The sequence below is a fragment of the Nicotiana sylvestris genome, chromosome 1, assembly GCF_000393655.2.
Source record: "Nicotiana sylvestris chromosome 1, ASM39365v2, whole genome shotgun sequence".
Lineage (NCBI taxonomy): Eukaryota > Viridiplantae > Streptophyta > Magnoliopsida > Solanales > Solanaceae > Nicotiana > Nicotiana sylvestris.
The window spans coordinates 94,041,037-94,053,789 of record NC_091057.1 but is presented as its reverse complement, the minus strand read 5'-3'; the positions used below and the strand labels follow the sequence as shown (position 1 = coordinate 94,053,789).

Here is a 12,753-nt window from a genome sequence, read left to right as displayed (position 1 = left end):
ATGGTGGAAATTGGTTTAAATTGCAAAAATATTTGTTTTATGTAGAACTTCTAGAGTTTTAGATTTTAATTATCCTTGAGATATTTTTTTGAGGAATTTTTAGAAATCACTATTGTTTAGTAGCTATTAACTTCCTATAGCTATCATATACATAATTACTTCCTATAACTACTATTTAGTTGTTATGTTAGTGTATTCGCTGTATTTCCGCTGCTGTATTTATGAATACAACAACAAAAAGCGTCTACAAATTAGGGCAGTTCAGCTGTACGTGCATGTATTTACATGTATTCGCGCCATGTATTCATGAATACAGCAGCAAAAAGCGCCTAAAATCAGGGCAGTCTAGTTGTACGCGCATGTATTTACATGTATTCGCGTTGTTGTATTCATGAATACAATAGTAAAAAGCGCCTAATGTTAGGGTAGTTCAGCTGCACGCGCGCCATGTATTCATGAATACCGCATCAAAAAATGCCTAAAATCAGGGCAGTTCAGCTGTACGCGCATGTATTCACATGTATTCGTGTTGCTGTATTCATGAATACAACAGTAAAAAGCACCTAAAATCAGGGCAGTCCAGTTGTACGCGCATGTATTCACATGTATTCGCGCTGCTGTATTCATGAATACAACAGTAAAAAGTACCTAAAATCAGGGCAGTCCAGCTGTCTAAGAGAGGAAAAAACAAATAGCATATTTCATGCCTCAATGGTAGCATATACCATAAATACTTATTTTGCTATAAAATATAAAGGAAGCTATAGAAAATTATATTTTAAAATAATTTTGATTTATATACCTTTGCTATAGGAGGTAAAATTTCCTATTTCTTTTTCTAATTATCCTTGAGATTTGAGTTACGGACAGTAGTATTTCTCCAGGTGTCACCTTTTGACTTGTAATTGCTTCCAGAAAATGCTTCAAGATAGTATAACTTTATGATATTTTTGAAATGCAAACACTATTGTATTTTCTTGGACATCCCGAAGATAAAAATAAGGAGAATGTTATAAATATATTATATTATGGATATTCATTTAGTACTCCGTTGTAAATAATTTTTCTGAAGAAGCTTATCCATATGGGACTCCATCGTAAATATATTTATCTATTTAATACTCTATTGGAAATAAGCTTCCTGAAGAAGCTTATCACTTTGGTACCCGATTATGGATAAATATTATCCTAGGTAGAAGATTATCCATACCGGGTATAATAAGTTTATCCATTCAGTACTCCGTTATGGATAAACATTGCTCTCAGTAGAAGATTATCCATATCTGGTATAGTAGCAACTTACACAGCAACTTGCAGTAGCAGCTTACACAGCAGCTTGCGTAGCAGCTTACACGGCAGCTTGTAATAGCAGCTTACACAGCAGCTTGTAGTAGCAGCTTACACAACAGCTTCCTTTCTTCTATAAATAGAAGAGATTTCAGTTCATTATGTACATCAGTTTGAATTCGAATAATATATCAGTTTCTCTCTATACTTGTCTTTACTTTATAGTCTTTATTTTATAACACGTTATCAGCACGAGACTCTGCCATATCGAGCACTTACTTTGAATTTAGTTTTTCTATTTCAGGATAAGAAGTAATTCAAAGTCACAATACTGAGGAAACTAATAGATGGTGTCCAACATAGAAAATCTGGAAGAAAAGCAAGCCTCTACATCGTTGGAGAAATCAAAGGCTTAGCTTGTGTATTTTCAACTATTATGATTGTTCGATGCCGAAGCATCTATTGCTTGGAGGTATCATGTATTATTTGTTTAATTAATTACTTATCTTAGCTATTAAAAGTATTCTAAAGAGCAAACGTGTATAACATGTAAGCGAGAAATATTGCATCAGTAGATGCATATAGCTAACAATTGAAAGGGATTTGTCACCTCCAAAAGGTGATTTTTCTTAAATCCATCCAATCTTCCTATTATCACTAAGAGTGATAAATATTTTGGGAGGCACCAAATTTGCTCCTGCCGAGCATCGCTTGAACTCTAGTAGAGTTCATGAGAAACGTAAGATCACTAGAAGTGATTATATATTTTATATAGTATTGTAACTAAATTGGTTAACCACCTGAAGTGGTATATTACTTATGACCATCAGAAATGATAATTTAGGCTTTCTATGGTTACAATTAAAGATAAGCTCATAAATATTCTCTATATTACGTTCGCCTCAATTTGCTCCTGAAGTAGTAAATATTTCAAAAGAGGTTGAAACATCACAATTTGATGTGATTAATGCGCGTTTAGATAATTATGTTCGATTTCCTGAAGGATGAGAATTTTTTATAAATATTAACCATTCCCTGAAGTGAATGTGACAATATTAATAAAGTCGTAAATATGAGCGCGCTATTGATGTAAATATATTACGATTCACCTCCAGAAGAGGTAATATGATTGGGAGAATATATACTCAATTTTTTTCGTATTTTAAATTTGCTCCTGAAGAAGTAACACAATTGAAATTTTCTCCTGAATCAGGATAATATTATGAAACTGTGTCTTTCTGTGCTTAAATAAAATAATAAGCTATTCAAAATTATTTCTGAAGCACATTTTCATTCCCTGAAGTGAATGAAGAAACAACACAACTCACCTCCTGAAGAGGTAGAATAACAAAGGATATAAATCTTATTTTTGTGGCATAAAGACTATTGTCGCACGTACCCGTTGTACGTAAAATATCTTGGATAATTTTATTAAATATTATTCCAAAGCAAAAGTATTCTTGTAGAATGCTTTCTACTACAACCACACTAATATGTTATGGTTAGTTATCGAGTTCCCCGAAGAAAATAACAACACATGTGTCACACCTCCTTTTTCCCCCGCGCCCACAAGGGCGTAAATGAGTTTTTCCAATTAAAGGACAATCGAAACGAGATTTATTTATTAAATTCAGAGTCGCCACTTGGGAGATTTGTGGTGTCCCAAGTCACTGATTTAATCCCGAATCGAGGAAAAGCAGTATAAGTTTATACTATGTGTTAGGACCACCAGAGGCGAAAATATATTTTGTATTTTTCCTTTAATAAAATGAAAACAAACATGCACAGGTAAATACAGATAATTAACAACATGCCACGAAAAACTCTCAACATTTCGTATAAAGGAAAAAATTATTTTATCTTGATTTCTTTTGGAGTATTTCTTGTGGAGCAAAAATCACGTGCTCACAACGTGTATCTTTCCCTGAAGGATGTAATGACTATATGGTTACCACTTTGATATAAAATATTCAGATGTTAATGGCGCTTCTCCCTGAATGAGATAGTTGTCACAAAGTTAGTGATAGAAATACTGAAATTCTTAATTTCTAACATTCATAAATTTAGAATTGTCTTTATAATATTCATTTGATTATGATTTTCTCTCATAATACCAGAAGTGTCTGAGTAATATTTGATAGTACAAAATATATTAACAACTCCTGAAGAGCTAATTGTTTGTCTAGAAGACATATGACACCAGTAGTATCTGATAAATATTAGATTATGGATAATGAATGAAGGCTCTTGAAGAGCTTATATACAAACATGTCATTCATATTATATGATTATGGTCAAAACATATGTTGTAGTAAACTTGAAGTTTACTAATATAGAGGACTATCATATTGAGATTACATATGACTGAAAGATTGAAAATCTTCATGTTTCCACAATCATAGGGGGTAAAATAATATGTATGTGAGAAGTTACTCGCCTTATTCTTTAATTTGTACTACATCATGTATCATAGTAAACTAGAAGTTTACTAATGCAAAAGTTCATGCCATAGTAAACTAGAAGTTTACTAAGAGATAGCACATGTCATGAAAAACTTGAAGTTTTCATTTGCCATTTTTAAATGAGCTATTTGACAATTCTGATAAGCATATACTGAAGAACCAGAAGATTCTTCAAGAATTCTCTTGTGCTGCTTGTTCTCATAATAAATTAGTTATACCGGCTAAAGTTGGGACTAAGACCCCTGATTCTAAAATATATAAAAGGTGAATATGGGTCCGTTCACCTATCATGTGAACCACTTATAGGTGCATATATGAGATGGTTACATGTGTAATTATTGTCAACCTGCAGTTTGACATTTGGAATTGCTTTTCTCGATTAAGAGCATAATTTTCAGATTATGAAATCAAGACAGTTCATCTTGATAATGCTGGTTTATATCCAAGCTGGTTTAGCATTGAATACCTCCTATTAATGGCTAAACCATTGCTTATGAGAACAAAGCTTCATGTGTTGGTCTAAGATTTTCTAAATTGCATATAGCAGCACTTGTATGCATCAGATCAACAATATATGATAAGTCCTCCCTTCACAATTGGTTTAGGATCAGAAACCAAATATTTTTACTATCTTTTGTTGTGTGGTATATGATTAATTTCTCTACCATAATACACAAAGATATGTTTCCCAAAGATGATTGGGGATATATGTTAGTTTTTCTAACATTTGGGGGATGGAATAAACAGTTGAAAAATATGCTATATGAATCGAATTATCATGATCCTCACTTAGAAGATAATTCAAGTCGAATGCCAGAAGCATTTGCTGATCCAAAATTAAATATCATATTTCAGCTGCAAATGCTCCTATTAAAATTAAAGTCCCTGAAGGATAGAGTTTACTGTACGCATGAAGCGTGGTAGACCAATCGGTTCCAAAGGTAACAATCCTTGAAAAATAGTAGGAGCTAATGATCAAAATGAGGAGGAAATAAGCTCTAGAAGAGCCCACGACATAACATTTCATGAAACTCCCGAAAAAGTTCAGGTACCTGAAAATAAAGAAAGTGATGAGATCTCCACAAGTTATGTCGCTTCGGAACTGACACAAAATGATCGTCGACGATATATTTAATACAATATAGTGCACAATATTGTAAAAGATTGTGAGGATCGGACTAGCAGTCCAGACACTTGAAGATGTCATACCATTTAGATACAAGTCTTAACCTATATGACTTATTTGGCTAAATCTATATGAAGATCCTTGAAGGATTGAAAATGCCCGAAGCATATAATTCAAAGTCTTGAGAAATGTACTCGATCAAATTATAAAGATCTTTGTACGGTTTAAAGCAATCTGTGCGCGTGTGGTATAATCGCCTCAGTAAATATTTGCTGAAAGAAAGTTACATAAATTATGTTATTTGTCCATGTATTTTTATAAAGAAAATGTCATCAAAATTTGTTACACTTGCTATTTATGTTGGTGACATAAATCTTATTGGAACTCCGGAAGAGCTCCAAGAGGGTCTTAAAAATACTTTTACATGGACAAAGTGTACCCATTAAGTACACCAATGAATATTCAATCACTTGAAGTGAATAAGGATCCGTTCCAACCTCTAGAAGAGGATGAGGAGCTCCTTGGTCCTGAAATACTCTATCTCGGTGTAGATGGTGCACTTATTTATCTTGCTAATGCTAACAAAAGTGGTGCAGATCGTATTGGTAATGCAGATGCAGGTTATTTATCCGATACCCATAAAGCTCGATTTCAAACCGGCAAGCAGGGAGTGCATATGATTGAGATCAGTGATTCATTCGAGAAACATGTGGGTTGGAATGTGATAAAAGACCCACAATATTATACGGAGACAATGTTTCATGCATAGCACTATTAAAGGGAGGATTTATAAAAGGAGATAGAACGAAGAACATTTCACCAGAATTATTCTACACACACGATTTTCAGAAAAGTGGTGACATTGATGTGCAACAAATCCGTTCAAGTGATAATCCAACAGATTTATTCACTAAATCTTTGCCAACTTCAACTTTTGAGAAGATGGTATACAAGATTGGAATGTGGAGACTCAAATATTTGAAACAAGGTTTTCATCAGGGGGAGTAAAATACGCGATGCAACTCTTTTTCCCTTACTAAGGTTTTTTCCCATGGGGTTTTCCTTATAAGGTTTTTAATGAGGCACCTAGCAATGCGTATTACTAAATATGTGTACTCTTTTTCCTTCACTAGGATTTTTTCCCACGTGGTTTTTCCTAGTAAGGTTTTAATGAGACACATTATCTTTTAATGAACATCCAAGGGGGAGTGTTATAAATATATTATATTATGGATATTCATTTAGTACTCCGTTGTAAATAATCTTCCTGAAAAAGCTTATCCATATGGGACTCCACCGTAAATATGTTTATCTATTTAGTACTCTATTGGAAATAAGCTTCCTGAAGAAACTTATCACTTCGGTACCCGGTTATGGATAAACATTACCCTAGGTAGAAGATTATCCATACCGGGTATAATAAGCTTATCCATTCAGTACTCCGTTATAGATAAACATTGCTCTCAGTAGAAGATTATCCATATCTGGTATCGTAGCAGCTTACACAGCAGCTTGCAGTAGCAGCTTACACAACGGCTTCCTTTCTTCTATAAATAAAAGAGATTTCAGTTCATTATGTACATCAGTTTGAATTCGAATAATATATCAGTTTCTCTCTATACTTGTCTTTACTTTATAGTCTTTATTTTATAACAGAGAACAATAACTTGTGCCAGATGTAATAATCACAAAACTATACATGATTATGATAACCGAAATTATCATATTCCGATAAGATTAATAAAGGCCAAGGAAAGTTACCTTAATATTAAAAGTCAAAGAACCAATCATGTTGCTGGTATACCTTGACCCGGCAGCAATAAAAATGTATAATTATCAAGATCACTTCACTATTTCACACATTTGGCAGCAGCCTTGGCCCCTTTTGAGGTTGCATAGCAAGAATTGTACCTCTATAATAACAAGAATCAGCAAAAAAGACTTGTAGAGAGTTCAGTAGCCTCTGTGAAAGCAAGAATCAGCAAATGGAGGGTGAGGGAGTGAAATTGCTTGGACACTGGGCAAGCCCTTTTGCTCTAAGGGTTCATTGGGCTCTGAAACTTAAAGGCGTTGAATATGACTACCAAGAAGAAGATCTCCCAAACAAAAGTCCTTTGCTCTTGCAGTATAATCCAGTGCATAAAAAGATTCCAGTTCTGGTTCATAATGGGAAACCTATTGCAGAATCATCAGTCATACTTGAATACATCGACGAGACTTGGAAGAAAAATCCCCTCCTCCCTGAAGATCCTTATGAAAGAGCTAAAGCGCGATTCTGGGCAAAATTTATTGATGACAAGGTAGGTAATAACTGATGTTCAGATATGAAAGAATGGATTCTTGTCACTAGTTTATCATCTTGCAGCAAATCACTCACTGAAAATTTTATGCTCTTTCCTTCTTTCCAGTGTGTGCCAGGAATCTTTCGTACTTTCTCCAAGGTCGGAGAGGAGCAGCAGAAGATAGCAAAAGAAGCTCGCGAGAACTTGAAACTTTTAGAGGGCGAACTAGACAAGAAACGCGTTTTTGGAGATTCGAGGATAGGGTTCATTGATGTTGCATCTGCTTGGATCATATGCTGGGCTCAGATTGTTGAGGAGATTGTTGATATCAAACTTATTGATGCAGAGGAAATGCCTTCACTCGTTGCATGGTTTGAAAATGTCCTCGAAGCTGCTCCTGTTCTGAAAGAGTGTACACCACCCAAAGACAAATTGTTAGAGCATAACAAAGGATTTCACAAGATGTTGGTTGCTTCAGCGTCACCTTGAATTCCAAAATCTGTTCCCATGGTGGAAGATGTTACTACATATGATTATATGATATGTAATCTTTTAGATGAGTTTGTATGACATGTAAGATTTTGCCATCAAATATAATTTTGTAGGGAAATAAGGGTATAAGCATCTATGATTATGATATCATAGTCCTTTTCTGTAAAATTAAGGAAACTTCAACTCTTTAAATTGTCTGGGAGCTTTGCACCTTGATAAGGCCAAGTCGCTAATTATCAATATGGCACACAGCATTTGAGTTCCTTATAAGGTACTAGTTCCTTCAACTTTTGGCGAGTAAAAACCAAATTCAATTTTAGTTCGAGGGGAGGTGGATGAAGGGCTGTGAAGTAAAAAGACCCAGCACTGATACATTGATGAAAAGCTACAAAGGACCAGAGACTTTTAACCATAATTTAATCGACCATTAACGAGGAAGCAACCCCCATCCGTTATTAAGGCTATTCAAAAAATTAAACATTCAGCTCGCATCCATAAGTAATCATACACCTATTTGAACAAACAAGTAAGAGAGCCAGTCCGGCAAGACAGATCAGGAAAGATAAAACAAGTCAAAGAACCACAAACATAGAGATATTACAAGTCATAGAACCAGCATATTATTCCAGTCCAAGCATTAAATGATCCATATCATCTTTATCATGATACAATATCATATTAGTTTGGTAGGAATCAGAACATACAGCGATAAAATATTTTAGGAGCCACTTTCTTTGGCTAATTCGCCAGAAAAGCCTCAAAATGAAAGAAATATCATAATAAGGCAACGATGTGTATGAAGTTCACTAGTGCAACAGAAAAAGTCAAAACCATGCTTTTACTAAAGCTTACCCCACTTGAAGCTTTATCATCCTGTCATAACTGACAAAACTAGTATTCCTCACATAAAAGGGAGAGGCTAAACAGAGCCACAAAGGAAACTTGCAAGACCGAATCACGCTAAAAGTGCAAATAATAAGAACTAGATTTCAAAGTTGAAAAGGATTTTGCAGACAATATTTATTGAATCAGAAATATTCAGAGAAGTTGAGGTGTGGACCAAGGAAGCTCAGACGATGCGCAGAGTAAATTAAGAACGATATATTTGACAAAGATGCAACTTAATCTTAAGCCAGAACTATGTGTAAGCAGTAAAATCATCTATCATGATAAAGGCTTTGAGAGTTTATTGATTTTTCAAACTTAAAAGGTCATTGATGGTTGTTTTGCATTCTGTAAGATTTCCAGATATCATTTGTAGAATTTTATACGCGAATATCAAATGCCCAAATATTCAAATATCATAAAAGCAACAATAGTTAGTAGAATAAATCTACACTCTGGCTAGACAATAGAAAATGCAGAAGCCATAAATTTTTACAGATTTTTTTTGATAAGTTTTACAGAGTTACCGATAAAGCAACTTCCAAGTGAAAAGGGAATCATGAAAAAAGAAAGTAGCTTAAGCAAACAAAAACTTACCTGTCGCTGCATGATGCACTCTCAATCAATCACATCCACTGTGCTTTTCATATTTTAAGCACAAACTCAAACTTTGCACCAAGCGACAAACAAAAAATACTCCCTCCGTCCCAATTTAAGTGACGGTGTTTGACTGGGCACGAAGTTTAAGTCCCAATTTAAGTGACGGTGTTTGACTGGGCACGAAGTTTAAGTAATAAAGGAAGACTTTTGAAACTTGCGGTCTAAAATAAACCATAGAAATTTGTATGGCTAGAAATCATCTCACTAAGGGTAAAAAGGAAAATTTGAAGTTGATTTGTTACTAAATATAGAAACGTGTCATTCTTTTTGGGACTTACTAAAAAGAAAGGAGTGTCACAAAAATTGGGAATAGTAACAAGTTCTCTTACAACGCAACGTAGTAACCTATCTTTTGCCAGGTCTAACAGTCAACTTTTAAAGAACAATTAAAGTACCACTATGGGTTTTCAGTTCTCACAAAGTAGATATAACTGCGACCTTCAGACTCAATGCAAAATGCCTGAACATATGACAGAGGTCTCATCATCCACGTCAATTCCATCCTTCTGCATCATATCAAGGATGTCCTGTGGACTTTCTTCTCTTGAGGTTTGCATTCTAAGCAATGACTTGTACACTTGCAAATTAGCAAGACGAAAATGTCTAAGAGTCTTAAGAAACTCCATAGCATTCTCAAAATTTCTAGTTTCTTCGAAATATTCTGCAATGGCGACAACAATACTTGGTGAAGGCCTCCAATCATAATGTTTTAGAGCAGCAAGACCACTTTTCAAGGCATCAATAGCTTTATCCATTTGTTGACTTCTTATCCAGCCCTCCACCAGTATCTCCCAGGTTTTAGAATTTGGACGTCCACCTTTCTCCAACGTGCGATAATGTAATGATTCAGCTTTTTCCACTGATCCATTTCTCATGTATCCACCGAGAAGTATGTTGGAGACCCTAATGTCATATGTCCTGCATTGAGACTCCCATTCTGCAAAAATTCTCTCGGCTTCTCTCATGTCGCCAAGCTTCACCAAAGATGACAAAATACACATGTAATTAGCACAAGTCATCTGAGAATTTACTGCATTAGAAGCTTCCCAGACCCGAAGTACTCCATCTTTGTTATTCAAGGAAGCATACTGCGTAATGAGAAAGAAGTAAGGACGGTGAGTACTTTTGGATATTTTCTTTTCAGCAATTTTTAGGGCCAAAAAGGCCTTATCCGTCAGTCCTGCTTTCATATAAATATTCGCTAATGTAGATAAAGAGGTCCATCCCACTTCTACATTTTGGTTGCTCTGCATTTCTTTGTATACCATCTCTGCTGATTCGACCCCAGAGAGCTTCCCACATGCGTCCATCCAGAAATTATAGGAGAGAACATTTAAGGATATTCGGTTTTGCTTCATTTGCAAAATGACAGATAATACTTTCTGGTACTGAGATGTAGCCATATAAAGCTTCATCATTTCATTAAACAGATGAGGGCTCAGAGCAAGTCCCAACCTGTTTATCTTTAGCATGAAAGCTTCAGCCTTCTCAGCGGACCTTTCTTTAACATAACAACGAAGAAGAGGGACGGAAGCAGCTTTCCGTAAAAAAGTGCTTGTTAAACTGTCAAAATATCTTTCAGCTTCTGTGCTACCATGTTCTTTCACAGTTAGTTCCAATCTCATGGCGTAATCAGAAGCTAACATGTGAGATCTGTGTTGAGTTTCCATCCAGTTAAGTATCTGCAAATGAAGAAAATAAAGATATACATTATTGTCTTAATGTATCTTGCTTCATTACATGCACACTCGGATAAAAGGAGAAGAGAGATTTCAAAAGAAAAGGTTTCACAATTAACAGGTAATGCCAAATCTTTACCGGTACTCCTCTATCGAGTATATAAAGCAAATATTAGCAGTATATAATTGTATATAAAATTGTAAGCAAACAAGTAGAAAATTCTTTTGTACATATTAGTGGAACATTTCTATGACCAAATTGAAGTTTGACTCTCGAGAGTATATGTTACTCACATTATTAACTTAAGTAACCTCACTAAAAATCATCATATAATCAAGCACCAAGCATACGAAATTGTACAATTTTATTTAATTAAAAAAAAAAATTCTGAGTGAATAGAAGACCTCCAGAGCGGGTTTGAAACGAAGTTGTTTCACGAGCTGCCGGGTAACGATCCTGAGCTCGGGTACAGAAATTTTACGGCCTTCATCCACCCAATTCTGAAGCACACTCCTCGCCGTGTTCCCACTTGATGAAACCACCTTCAAAATTCGTCTTTTTAGATCAAACCCACTGGGGTAACTGCTGTTTAATAGCGTCGTTTTGTTGGCTGAGCTCGAGCATGATCGTGACAACACATATCTCCATGTCCATGAGCTGCCAAAAAAATGTACTTAATTTCCATTCTTCAGAAGTGAAGAGATTGTACAAACAACAGAAATGGAATAAAGAGAGAAAAGGGTGCTTCGTACCATTGAAATCTTGAAAGATTGAAGCCAACTACCTTGAATAGCATTATTAGAGCTTTCCTACTTTCACTTCCGATGTTGTGAATAGGCTACTTCTTGTTCCTTTTGAGTGCTTCGTTTGGGTTTTGGGATGTGTTTTAGCGGAAATCATTTGTTTTTTGAAAATCCAGTTTAATCCTCGATGTCTGAAATCTTGTTCATTTCAACCCCTTCATTAAATGTGTTAAAACATATACTTAAGTTGTACCTCTACCCTAGCGGACATAGATTCGATTGACAGTTTTGTTGGATTAAAAAGTAATTTTCGAAAGTTTAAGTTGTGTTTCTTCATATATTTTATTTGAAGAAAAATTGAAAAATTTTGTGACTAGAAGAAAATTTTTTTCTCCAAAAACTGGTTTTGGGGGTAGTTTTTGGAAACTTGAAATTTTTTAAATTTTTTCCAAAACATAATCATATTTCATAAACAAACAATGTTTTTAATTTTTTTGAAAAAAATGAAGCCAAAATTTATGGTCAAACTAAGGGTGGCAAGTGGGCCGGTTAGGCCCGGGCTCGGCCCTGGACCGCGAGCCCATATGGGTAGTTGGCCTAAACGGGCCTACCAGTTTAAGCCCGAGATTAGGGGGTTTGAGGCCCAAGTGTGACGACCCGGCCAGTCGTCTCATGAGTTACCGCTCCGTTTTCCTATTTCTGCTTTCTTATGCTGCGTTATCCGTATTTTGTGATATCGGGTTGGTCGGATCGAGTCCGGAATGAGTTTGGTGAAGTTTGAGACACTTAGTCTCTTTTAAGAAGGTTTAAGTTGGAAAAGTCAATCGGACGTTGACTTATGTGTTAGAGGGCTCGGATGTGAGTTCCGATGGTTCGGTTAGCTTCGAGAAGTGATTTAGGAGTTAGGAGTGTGATCGGAATGGGTTTTGGAGATCCGGAGTGGAATTAGGCTTGAATAGGCGAAGTTGATACTTTGGCGATTTCTGGTTGATAGGTGAGATTTTGATATAAGGGTCGGAATGGAATTCCGAGAGTTGCAGTAGCTGCATTGTGTCATTTAGGATGTGTGTGCAAAATTTCAGGTCATTCGGACGTGGTTTGGTTGGGTTTTTGATCAAAAGCGTATTTCGGAAGAT

The 12,753-nt window shown here is 35.4% G+C and overlaps 2 protein-coding genes across 2 annotated transcripts; one reads left to right on the top strand and one right to left on the bottom strand.

Moving 5' to 3' along the window:
* The first annotated feature begins 6,750 nt into the window (after window positions 1-6,750).
* On the top strand, window positions 6,751-7,868 carry LOC104227968 (glutathione transferase GST 23-like). Its single transcript, XM_009780348.2, has 2 exons — window positions 6,751-7,175; window positions 7,284-7,868. The coding sequence occupies exons 1-2, from the start codon at window positions 6,861-6,863 to the stop codon at window positions 7,644-7,646; spliced, it is 678 nt and encodes a 225-aa protein (XP_009778650.1). The 5' UTR covers window positions 6,751-6,860; the 3' UTR covers window positions 7,647-7,868.
* A 1,689-nt stretch (window positions 7,869-9,557) lies between these two features.
* On the bottom strand, window positions 9,558-11,753 carry LOC104227967 (pentatricopeptide repeat-containing protein At5g27460). The gene is made up of 3 exons (XM_009780346.2): window positions 11,627-11,753; window positions 11,279-11,531; window positions 9,558-10,876 (listed from the first exon to the last, which is right to left on the bottom strand). Exons 1-3 carry the CDS (start codon window positions 11,668-11,670, stop codon window positions 9,641-9,643), a joined length of 1,533 nt encoding a protein of 510 aa, XP_009778648.1. The 5' UTR covers window positions 11,671-11,753; the 3' UTR covers window positions 9,558-9,640.
* Between the last annotated feature and the right edge of the window lie 1,000 nt (window positions 11,754-12,753).

Coding starts and splice junctions, on each gene's coding strand:
- LOC104227968 (XM_009780348.2), top strand. CDS start 6,861: ATGGAGGGTGAGGGAGTGAAATTGCTTGGACACTGGGCAAGCCCTTTT. Junction 7,176..7,283: donor CAAAATTTATTGATGACAAG/GTAGGTAATAAC, acceptor CCTTCTTTCCAG/TGTGTGCCAGGAATCTTTCG.
- LOC104227967 (XM_009780346.2), bottom strand. CDS start 11,670: ATGCTATTCAAGGTAGTTGGCTTCAATCTTTCAAGATTTCAATG. Junction 11,532..11,626: donor AATCTTTCAAGATTTCAATG/GTACGAAGCACC, acceptor TTTTTTTGGCAG/CTCATGGACATGGAGATATG. Junction 10,877..11,278: donor GTTTCAAACCCGCTCTGGAG/GTCTTCTATTCA, acceptor CTTCATTTGCAG/ATACTTAACTGGATGGAAAC.